The 12,626-nt window shown below is 34.3% G+C and overlaps 1 protein-coding gene across 1 annotated transcript in view; it reads right to left on the bottom strand.

The window, feature by feature from the left end:
- Nucleotides 1–12,626, bottom strand: part of LOC103255377 (formin-2-like) — a gene marked incomplete at its 3' end in the record, with an annotated part of 160,241 nt that overhangs the window by 80,322 nt on the left and 67,293 nt on the right. Inside the window, exons 3-7 of the mRNA XM_008053331.1 lie at nucleotides 6,276–6,367; nucleotides 5,976–6,105; nucleotides 4,767–4,913; nucleotides 675–734; nucleotides 409–529 (exon numbers count right to left, since the gene is read on the bottom strand). Coding sequence (XP_008051522.1) covers nucleotides 409–529; nucleotides 675–734; nucleotides 4,767–4,913; nucleotides 5,976–6,105; nucleotides 6,276–6,367 — 550 coding nt within the window. The remainder of the gene's footprint in view (nucleotides 1–408; nucleotides 530–674; nucleotides 735–4,766; nucleotides 4,914–5,975; nucleotides 6,106–6,275; nucleotides 6,368–12,626) is intronic.

Raw genomic sequence — 12,626 nt, 5'->3', positions numbered from 1 at the left:
GAGGATATTTTGTTCTCAAGAAAATTCACAAGCTACAAACTCTTGGGTAAGTATACCAAGGGTGAGTGGAAAGGGACTATTTTTTAATAATGACATAACTTGTGTCCAACCATAAGATGAATGCGCTAATGCTCTTGGCTATAAAATGAAAACAAAATGCAAAGTTGCTCCTGATAAAACAGACTGTTGCTCAAATAACGAAGGTCCTATTCAACAACTAAATTTTTGATATACATAACATTTTTTGACAACAAAAGAATAAGAATATTGGTAAAATGTTTCTTTTGTCACATTCGAAAAAGCAATTTAATTCTACAATAAAAGCTTTCTTCAAAAACATTGAAAAGTCTGCCTTCCTTCATTAAAAAAAGCATGAATAAAAAAAGTGAGTTTAAGATAACAAGTTACCTTTCAAGTCTTTCTTCAGTTTTCTGAGATCTTTCTGAAAATCTTCAAACTTCATCTGTGAGGCCTGAAATAGGTCTTGGGGTTCTGGCAGTGGAAAGAGGCACTGTTCTTTTCCAGCATCCTAATTAACAAGAAACACATCATTTTTAAATGAACTGGTTGATTGTAAGTAAGAATGGCAGTCATGTCAAAAACAAAACAAAACAAAACTGCCAAATCACCCAATGAATGAATAACAATATGACTATATATAAAAATTGTCTTACCTCATCAAAATTTCGAAGATAGTATGAAACGATATATGACAAAAGGCTTCTGCTATTGTCCTAGGCAGAAAGACCAAAGTGAGTAACACATATTTTTAAATTACTAGATATACAGTGTTAAGAAAAAAAATTCTAGTGAATTTACGCATATACATTTTTTCTTAGCATTTAACTTTTTTTTAAAAGATAATTTAGACAGAAAAAATGTTGCAAAAATAGTACAGAGGGTTCCTGTATACTCTTCACTCAGTTTCTCCAAATGTTAAGATCTTGTATAACATAGTCAAATGGTCAAAACCAAGAAATAAACGTGGGTATGCCATTTGCCAAACTATAGTCTATATTCAAATTTCATCAGTTTTTCATGCAATATCCTTTTTTGTTCCAGGATCCAGTACAGGCTGCCACACTGCATTTAGTTGTCTTGTATTCAAATCTCCTCCAGCTGGTGACAGTTCCTCAGCCTTTTCATATCTTTCATGACTTTGACACTTTTGAAAACCACTGATCAGCTATTTTATAAACTATCCCTTAATTTGGGTATGTCTGATGTTTTCTCATAATCAGGTTGAAATAAGGCAATTTTGGCAAGAGTGCCTGAAGATGAACTGCTTGTCTCAGTGTATCACAACAGGGGGTATGTGAAATCAATATGATTTATGACCATAGGTTTTAATCCTGTCACTTAAATTTACATTTTGAATCCTCTCAGTCCTGGTACCTAAGAAGTTAAATGGCATGAAAAATTTCTCCTCTCATGTTCCAATCTAAGCACAGTTGTTGAAGGCAACTGTGCTTTCCTATTTTTACCCTCCTCAATCAGAAATTTAGTCCATTAACTTTTATATTTTTATTACGAATTTTTCTATGATTATTATTATGTTTTCAAACTACTACCTTGGCCAAGTACAGAGACTCACGGCCGAGGTAAAAGGACTGCTTGAGTCCAGGAGTTCACGATCAGCCTGAGCAACAACATGAGACCGAGTCTCCACACACACATACAAATATAGCCAGGCATGATGGTGTGCCCCTGTAGTCCCAGCTACTTGGAGGCTAAGATTTGAGGATCACTTGATCCAAGAAGCTCCAGGTTACAATGAGCTAGGATTGTGCCACTGCAATGTCTCTCTTTAGAAAACAAAACAAAACAAAAAACACTATAAAAATAAATAAAATAAAAATTGCTAGCATTTATAAGTAGCTAGACTAGTAGGTAGCACTCTAACACTAAGTTTAATTTAATTGCAGTTCCTTAGCATATAGACTAGGGAAATCAAAAAGTTAAGTATCAGTTTGAGTGGCCGGGAGCTTTAAAAATGCATATTATAATCTTTTATCAGGAACTGAGATTGAGAAATTAATACTCATGCAGCTATAAATAAGACAATGTGTATAGCTCTACAGAAAAAAATGTAAAATAGTTTCATACTGAACAGACTTTAAATAATAGTTTTTCACCTCTTTTCTGGCACATTTGGAGGCATTAACTTTAACTTTAATTAACTTTTAAATAAACTTTTTTTGTATTGCTACAAATTAGTAGTTGATAATCTGAATTTGAGAGATCAAACATATTTTACTTTTAAAACAAACTCTATGATACAAACTACTTGCTCTCGAATGTTTGATATAACCATGATTTTTCTTCTATTAAAAAGAGCAAAACTCCTTCATAATCAGGTTTGACATGAGATAGCAATATATCTATTAGAGACATCCCTCATTAGACAGGATTTGCTTGTAAAATATTTAAGCAAATTAACTTCCTTTCTCCTAACTTGTAAATCAATGAAGTGGTTAGCAGTACCTGGCTCAATTAACAAAACACTCATTAAAGGTCTTCTGATAGGAATGCTGAGAGAAAATTCTGAGTGATCAAAGTAAGAGTTCTGTCTACAGATAGTACTGAAGTCTACAAATAGTACTGAGGAGTAACCAATTCAGGAAGTCTGCATAACTCTTCTAAGGATGCAAATAAAATTATTCTTAAAAATCTTACTCCTTAATTCAATATTTAATTTTTATTTTAGATTACTCTTGAATTATTGAAATGAATGAAAAGCAACTTAATGGAGGTTTGAATAAGATATATAAACTTATATTTTAAAGATCCCCACAAATAATCTTGTATTCATATATGATTGATGGAATCTATTTCTGGCCCATTTTATAAGTTAAAAATTATATTGATGCTATTTATAGTTCAATGATATTTGCAAACTTATTTGTTTCAATCTAACAAGCAGTTGTTAATAACTATTCAAGAGCTTACCATCTTTTTTCAACACATATAATTGATCAGGTCTATATATTGGAGGTTTCTATGAAAATGTATATAATACAAATATTAACAGGATTTGAACAAACAACCATAAAAATCACAAGAAAAAAAAAGTTTATGTTCTGAACTAGATCAGATATTTGTGAGTTAGTGAATAATGTTTCCTAAAGTGAGTAATTTTTAATCCTACATCTAACAAATAATTACAATATATTAATATAAAGCAATTAATGATTTACTTCATCTTTAACATGTCTGCAAAATATTTCTCCTTTAGTGATCTAAGAGCTTACTATCTTCTTTGAATTATACAAGACATCTCTTATTTTCTTCTTTGCCATGCTAAGCAGTGGAGGCAAATGGGCCCGTGTTTTGGAAACAAGACAAAAATGAGTGAAATAGTCTGTAAATAAAATATAATGATCTTGCTCTTCTACATATCATTGCTTTCTGATAGTTGTGTGCATGGGAATGTCTAAGCTCTTTTGCAGATCTAATTATTTTTTGGTTCTATTTCTACAGTCAGGTTTGTTTGAAATTAGTAACTAAGAGATTGTGAGAGTGCCAGTAGAAATATGAGGTTCGCATGACAGAGTCACAGACTCAAATCTGAGATGGTAAACTTAGAAAATAAAAAAGTTCTGTTTCTCCGATAAAATAATTAACACGGAGAACAGTATGATGGAGGACATTACAGACTTTTAAAAAAAATATTAAGTTTAATGATTGACTAGTAGAAATGAAAATATTACAGGATTGTCCTTCCTGGATAATGAAATAATCTCCCTCATAAGAAAAATACTTATTTTGTTCTGTCAGTCGATATAAATATATATATTTTTCCAAGTCAGACTCTCTCACCTAGGCTGGAGTGCAGTGGCATGATTCCAGCTCACTGCAGCCTCGACTTCCTGGTCTCAAGTGATCCTTCTGTCTCATCCTCCCAAGTACCTGGGACTACACTAAGTATTAGACTGTTTTGTAGAGATGAGGAATCATTATGTTGCCCAGACTGGTCTCCAACTCCTGGGCTCAAGCAATCCTCCCAAACTTGGCCTTTCAAAGTGTTGGAATTATAGGCGTGAGCCACCGTGCCTGGTCTCAATCAGCAATTTCTAAATTTGTTTATTCCTTCATATACAGTTGCTTCTTTACTTACAGTGAGTTTACATCTTGATAAACTCATCCCAAATTGAATACCTCTTAAGTAAAAAATACATTTAATAAACTAACAGACTGAACATCAAAGTTTAGCATATTTACCTTATTTGACTCAGGATATTTACATTAGCCTACAGTTGGGCAAAATCATCTAACACAAAGCCTGTTTTATGATAAAGTGTTGAATATCTCATGTAATATATTGAGTATTATACTGAAGGTAAAAAAAAAAACAGAATGTTCATAATGGTACTTGTTTTGCTTTTATGTCATTGTAAAGTCAAAAAATTGTAGATTGAGCCATCATAAGTCATCATTAGTCAATGACTGTGTATGCATGTGTGTGTACTTTTATAGTGAAATGATGATAGAGATAGGCATATATATATCATCATTTATATATCAATTTATAAATATATATATATATAAATTCATTCTTTCATTGAACATCTATGCAGTGCTATGCACTATTGTTTTCCAAAATTAAATAACACATAGTCCTTTCTTGGTACAAAAATAGTATATGATTTTTTTAAAATCTTGGAACATAAAGAGATATTTATTACAACTGTTTGACAGGTAAACTTATTATTTAGCAAACCATCCAACCCACAATGTGCCTATATTCATTCTTACAAAATACTTACACTGCTTTTGACATCTTTCAGCTTTGGAAGAATGTCTAACCCAAAGCCATCTGCCTGTCCCCGAGTCTTATTTCCACCATTCATGTAGTTGCCAAAGGCAAGAACCAAACCTAAAACCTGCATAACACCAGGGCCATTTCTTAGTGTCTGTAAAATAGAACAACAACAACAAAAAAAACCCACAATTTTTCTCAAGTCAAGGTTTTGTTTGAATCACTCAAAGTCTGTGCCAGTTATTTATATTATATTAATAGTTTTGGGTCATGACCAAACTTTATAATTCCTCGTTATTAAGTATATTTTAAAATCAGTTCCTCCAAAGTTAACTTTAAAATGCTGCATCACCAATGAGCATTCAGGTATGCCTTTGCAAGCTGAGAGATGCCAATCTAGGCCATTTCTATTTTACAATTGCAAGGAAAACAAATAACGCTGTACTATGAGAACTATAACAATATCACGGCTATTGTCTTAATTGTGTCCATGTCTAGAACAATGCAGATTTTTGGCATCAGTTATAGAAACCAAAAAGCAGTTACAGGGATTTCCAAATTTAGATTTAACCCCCAAAAGTTCATACTTCTTTCAAAACACTGCTTTTAACTTGAATTTGCATGTCACTTCTTCTGAAAATGTGAGCCTATAATAACATCTTTCTCCATTTTAAAATGACCAGAAAGAATGGTACTATTGATTTTTGACAGATTGTTTTAAATTTTAATACTGGCTATTTCTGCCAAGCATTTATTCTTTGTTTTGGGAAGAATATTTATCTTCTGTTGACTCATATAGTTGTTCCTAAACTACTTGGTTGGAATAATCATTAACATTTGTTGAGATGCCCTTGCAAAAAATTCAGGAAAGTAAATAAAATGTCTTCAAATTGCATTCATTTGGAAGTCTGATGTCTGAGAAGACCATGAAAAGTGAAGATTTTTGTTTTGGCAAAAGCAGAGGGCAGAGGAGTCTCCGGCAGCCTGCACACACTGGTCACACTCTAGCAATGTGGTCCTGAACCCCATGCACCAATCTGAACGCTTGCTTTGATCTTGAAGTCCCATCATAAAATGTTCCCTTCTGTGGGACTGCTATCCTTCAGATTTAATGAGTACTTAGAGTAAATAAAGGAACACTTTTCTGAAATATGAACATGATACACACAATTAAATGTCAGAACTCAAGTTCAGCTCTCTTTGGACTAGAACCCACCTCACACAATTTCTGTAGTGATTCCAGTTTGCGACGAATTGAGCAAATGCTTTCTGAAAACGTGGATTGGAACAGGATGCAAAAGACTCGTTCTGAAAAGTTGGGGATTAGTGACAGTTCATAAAGGAACCTAAGGAAATAAAGCCAAGTTAAGATGAAAAATAGAACTCACACTAACAGATGTTTATCCTCATCTAATTTATAAACAGTATGTACTGTAATACTGTATTTGCATTTTCCAAACAGAAAGAGCCCACCTGTAACCTGGATGCCCTCTACACGGTTCTAAGGCATGCTTACTGTTCAGGTTTGTCCAAGGACTTGGCATTCTCTTTGTCTTTGGAAGACCGGCCATGCTTTTCAATTTTTTCCAGTTCGTCTGACTGTGCTCTCTAGAAAAACAAAGGACACGCAGTTCTTCAAAACTCTAGGAAATGAATCCATTAGATAAATGGTCTAATTATCTTGATAAATCTAATGATCTTACTGCAACAAAACTCTCTATATTTTCATATTTCTTAGCATCTGTATGCAGTAAAGCTTGACTTAATTCATGAGGCATTTTAAAGTATAAATATGTTTAATGCAAACCAGATCATCTCTAAATCTTCTGAATAATCTTATTGACTATTAGTGATCTGCAAAATATTTACTCATTCAAGCATGCTTTAAAACAATAAAGTTTTCCTCTGTTATTTTGTCTATTTATAATACTCTCTAGAGTACAAGAATTTCAATTTAAAGTAGCATTTCCTATTCAGAAACCAGTCAAGTGAAATTTGGTAGTAATTTGATCTTAAAGTTTTAACTTCTTTTAAAAAAGTACTTATTTAACTATTGCCATCACTGTTTACTGCTTTTTTGTATTCTGGGAAAAGAAAAGTACAATTAAATTATTAAGCCATGGAACAAAAGTAAAAGGTTTTCATCCTTTTGCTGCATTTTCTTTTTCATGCAAAAATAGTTCTAGGTTACTTTTCTTCTTAAGTGTCTTCTTTCACCCTAATAATTTCAAACTAAATATTTATTATTTTAAATTTGTTTCTTTATAGGAAAAGATCCTCTGCACTTTTAATATAAGGTAGAAGATGGTAAGCACAAATCTATGCCTTTTTATATAGCATTTGGATTATTTTAATTTGTTGTCCTGTCTTTATTTTACAATTCACAAAGATTTTTTAAAGAGTCAAACTGCTACATTTTCTAAATGCATTAAGAAGTATGAGTAGACCACCATATCATGACTTTTAAGTCCAGTCCTCAGAATTTAAAATTCCTTCAGTACTATTTTTTGTTGAAACAGAAAAGCAGCTCAGCCAAGACATAAATACTGTAGAAGATACAACCTGATAGATTTCTAGAAAGCTGATAGACATCATGTAAATAAAGCTAAGTTCTGCTATTTACTGATTATTTTCCCATTGATGGGATTAACTGACAAAGACTTGCTACCTCAAAAGAAGATTCGGAAGAAGGAGTAATGACAGAATACCAAAGAGAAAAGTTGATCCTCTGACAGTTTCATAAATTTTGTTTTTGGATTGTGATGCATCAAAAGGATGCAAAGAAAAAAAGAGGTATAATTTAATGCAAATATCCCAAGCTACTCCAAAAATTCAGAATCTTCTAGAATTTCAGCTGCACAGTAATCTTACTTTCCCCTGCTCCCTCTACCCCTAAGCTTATTGTAGCCCTGCTCTAGAATTTTAGGAGATAAACACCACCTCATTTATTTATCAGACACCTATAAGAGTCAACCTTATAAACACAACCAGAATTCACTTAAAGCCACATTACAAGATGGACTTTTAAAAATAACAATATGGTTTTGATTTGCATTTCTCTGATGATTAGTGAGGCTGAGCATTTTTTCATGTGTCTGTTGGCTGCTCATATGTCTTCTTTTGAGAAGTGTCTATTAATGTCTTTTGCTCATTTCTTAATAGGGCTGTTTGTTTTTTCCCTTTCGGCATGTTTGAGTTCCATGTAGATCTGGGTGTTAGGTCTTTGTCAGATATGTAGGTGGCAAATATATTTTTTTCCTATTCTGTGGGCCATCTCCCTGCTCTCTTAGCTTCTTGTGCTTTGCAGAAGCTTCTAACTCTAGTAAGAATGGCCATCATTAATAAAACAAAAAACAACAGATGCTGGTGAGAATGAGGAGAAAAGGGAACACTTCTAAACTGCTGGTAGGAATGCAAACTAGTTCAACCTCTATGGAAAACTGTGTGGTGATTTCCAAAAGAACTAAAAATTGATCATATGACCCAGTAATACCCCTTCTGGGAATATACCCAAAGGCACTTAAATCACTCTACAAAAAAAAAATAGTTGCGTACGCATATTTATTGCAGCACTATTTACAATAGCCAAAACATGGAGCCAACTGTTCTGCCCATCAAAATGGGACTGGATTAAAAAATATGGTATATATACATGATGGAATATTATACAGCCATAAAGAACAAAATTATGAACTTTGCAGCAACTTAGATAGATTTAGAATCTATAATACTTAGTGATTTATCACAGAAACAAAGAACTGAGTACCACATGTTCTCACTAATAAGCAGAACGTGAACATTTACCATAATACAATAAGAAAGGGATTGGCAGTAGCCAGAAACTGACAGGGGAGGGAAATGTGGTGGGGAATGGACATAACATTAATAAGGGTACCTGATCTCAAACCAGGCAAAGCGGGTACAAAAGGGAAGCCCAAATTTTACTTGTACAATGACAACTTGTATACTGGATTGTACCCTACATCTTTAAAACAAAATAAATTTTTAAAAAAATGAAAATTTTAAAAAATGACAATGCTCATCTTTCTGCAAATGAGAGACAAGGGTAATATTCAAAATAATATTGAAGCTAAGAATACAGATAAGGCAAGGTTTGTTTTAAGATACCCAGGTCCACACCAAAGTATAGCACATTAAAGATTGTTCAGTCTCTACAATCTCTCTATTCTTTTAAAACAAACAAAAGCTTCTACCAGTGCAGTTGGTTAGTCTCCTATCTCTAAGCTCAACCTCATTCTGTACCCAAAACGTTACCAGAAGGAAAAAAAAAAAGCCAGATTGCTAAGAGGTAATAATGTCTGTTAGTTTGATTTTGTTTTTTGGACTTCATATATCTTGATATAGATCCAACCTAGATGTTGAATGAATTCAACCAAGGGTTGAGTGACTAGAAACCCACTCTATGGACATAATAAATATCTCTGGACTTAAAAAAAAATAACTCAAAAGGCAGTTATAAGAGAAAAAAGATGGCCATGATAAATCAGAGTAATAATTAAAGATATAAAAGAAAGATATAACTCCTCAATGTCTTCAGAACAAACTGACTCGCTAGAGTACTAGAGTCATTCCTCAAACTTTTCAGCACGTATACCCTGTACTCTATTAGACCATTTCTGCTCACTGTAGAAAGAAACAAAGTTGCCCTGGGCTGACAGTAAGCTTTATGGCAAGTAGAAAGGACTGTACTTTATGCCACACAAACTCCTTTCTTCTTTTTCCCCACAACTATGAAGGTATGATGCTATCTCTTCTATTCTTTTTCTTTTTCTCTTTGACGCTTAATTAATCCCATCTTAGGTGATCTCTGGCCCTCTCACTCTCAAATACACACATACTTATGTACACACACACACACACACACACACACACACACACACACACACACACACTTGTATATACACACAGAGTCGATTCTCATTATTCATGGACTAAACATTAAATTAGCAAATACTGTACTCCTTATATAAATACAGTTTTCTTGGTAAACCTCTAGATTTACCCTATTTTCACTGATCAATACATAACATTGTTTTATGTTTAAAGACACCTCATTTAATATATAATATTGATTGATTAACACTCAGCTTATGTTCAGTAGCTTCATAACTCATGCCTCAACAAAACTTGTCTAACATACAGATTTTCCCTATGAGGTACATCATAGTCTTCTTTCAGACAGGAAAATCACTAACAGAAGCACAACAATGCAAAAAACATGGCATTAAATAGACTGCAAAAAGGACACGTGACTACATGAGAGCTAAAACGAGAAGGCTGAGCGTTGTTTTGTTTGACTTTAGCTAGGAATGTGCACATTGGGAGACTCAAATTTTTTGCCACTCAGTGCCATGTCTGTGAATAATCACAAAAGCCCCAAGGGTATTGATTTTGGGGTCACAAATTCATCTTAATGACTGGATGAACTTGTAAATAATGAGGCTCGACCCTGTATGTGTGCGTTTGTGTGTGTATATACTCATGTGTATATATGGGAGAGTCATTGCAAACATACTCTTAATCCCCTTCATTTTTCCCTTTCAGTCAATTACTTCAGAAAAGATGTCTCTTTACTTTCTATATCAACAGCAGTGGTCAATAAGCAACAACAACAGCAACAACAAATGATAGTGGCACACCTGAATCCACAATTTTTTGAAATAGTCATCATCTTAAAGAAAGCTCTAAAGCTCTCGACTCATCTTTAAATCCCCTCAGAGTCTGTATACTCTTCAACAAATTGCAGACATATAGTGAATATTCATAATTTAAGTAAAGACTTTCCACAATTAGAGAGTAGAATAACTACAGTTTTGTTTTCATTTTTTTTAAATGCAAGATTCAAAATAGTCATTTGTGGGCTAGCTCAAGACCCAGACTATTACTTACAATATAACATGGTTTTTATGTTTTAAAGATCATAATTGGCAAATGCCAATATTCAGATAACTCCCTTTCCTTTTCAATTTAACAGTGCTTTGGCAAAGTAAAAAATAAAACTTCACTAGAATAGTATATAAATCAATAGCAAATGAAAAATTATCCAGTTGAAATGTCCAGTTGGAGATATCTGTAAGGTGGTGGGAATGGAAGACACACTTGGGGTTTGTATATTCAGCAAAAGATTATGGCTCGCCCCTATCACTCACTGTTATGGTAAGGAGTAAAGCAAAAGCTAGCGAGATCCAGCTTCTGCCTTAAGGAAGTCCATCCAGGAGACAGACAAATGAATAAAACATTGGGATGGAAGCTCCTTTACTTACTGGTACTAAGTAACAGTAGCATGATAGTGAGGCTTGAAAGAACTCAGAACATGTGGAATCTACAAATAGTTCCAGGGAACTGCTAGTGCAAAAGACAGATGATAGGGAACCAGTTATCCTTAAATCAGAAATAGAGAGAACCTTGAGGATGAAGCTATCGAGGAAAGACAGAAGCTTGCCAAGGGCAGATTCTACAGAGGACTCACATATCAAGGAACGAGCAGGAGGAGAAAGGTGAGTCAATAGAGATCTGAGAGAAGAGGTCATTGATAGATAATGCAGAAAAAGAGACACGTGTATTCTTAGGAATGAAAGAAAAGATGAAAGGAAAGAACAAGAACAGAAGATTTTGATTTAAAAAATAAAAATTGTAGAAAGATTTTTTCATGTGGATGATCTTGACTTTGTGATTAAATTTGTATGTGAAGTCATCTCCCATAAGTGAGGATGTTCAGGGTGAAGATGGAGAGTTAAGAGTGAAAAGATCTTAAAAAACCCAGTGCATCAGGCATGCAAACGATGGGAAGAAGCCAAGCAAGGGGACTAAAATTCAACAGTGATGAGCAAGCTGAGGAACACGAAGAGAAGGGAGGTCCTGGGGATGGTTGAAAATCAGGAGGCGAAATCAAGTTAGCATTAAGAGAACCTGAGGTATAATGAAGATAAAGAATCGGTTCCTAGAAGTTATGGCATGTGCACAAAAAAAAAGAGAACGGTATCTCCTAAATATTTTGCAAAGGATAAACACTGCGATGCCCACATGGCTCACCAAGGCTCTCATGGCTTAGCTTCACTCTTTTCCAGATGCCTGCACAATCCTTCTCTCAGGGTGACATGGCCTGGCAGCTTTCTCCCTTCTATCACCGTGCCCTACCACATGTGGCTTCCTAGGTCTGGAAAGCATTCACTCATTCATTTATTCATTGTTCATGTATTGAGACAGGATCTTGCTCTGTCTCCCAGGCTGGAGTGCAGTATCCCGAACATAGCTCATTGCAGTCTCAAATCCTGGACTTAAGGGATCCTCTCGCCTCAGGCTCTGGTGTAGTTGGGACTACAGGCATGCGCCACTATGCCTGGCTAATTTTTTTATTTTTTATTTTTTAATTTCTGTAAAGACAGAGTCTTACTTTGTTGCCTAGGCTGTTCTCAAACTCTTGGGCTCAAATGATCCTTCCACCTTGGTCTCCCAACTTGCTGGGATTACAGGAGCAAACCACTGTGCCTACCCTGGAAAGCTCTTCTTTATTACATGTTTAATCATCCCTTCATGGGGGAATCCTTTTCTGATAAAAGACCATTTTGCAGCTACTTTTCCTCTCTAGCCCTAATTGTCATTATAATTTTACACTTATTTGTGTGAATCTCTGCTTAATATATTTCTTACAGAGTCTAAAAACTCTATGAGGACAAAGGCAAATCTATTTCTCGTCTCTAAATCATCTGTCTGTCAAACGAAAGCCTGAGGGTTGGCACTCCTGACAAGGAACAGAGAACTTTCTTCATTTGGATACTTTCGGCAAGCACTAGATTAGTACAGTATCACAGAATCATAAAAATCTCAGGGTTGGAAAGAAACACAA

The sequence above is a fragment of the Carlito syrichta genome, unplaced genomic scaffold (genome assembly GCF_000164805.1).
Source record: "Carlito syrichta isolate Samal-C Ts95f unplaced genomic scaffold, Tarsius_syrichta-2.0.1 Scaffold288075, whole genome shotgun sequence".
Lineage (NCBI taxonomy): Eukaryota > Metazoa > Chordata > Mammalia > Primates > Tarsiidae > Carlito > Carlito syrichta.
The sequence above is the reverse complement of the archived record's forward strand: the minus strand, read 5'-3'. Positions and strand labels throughout refer to the sequence as shown.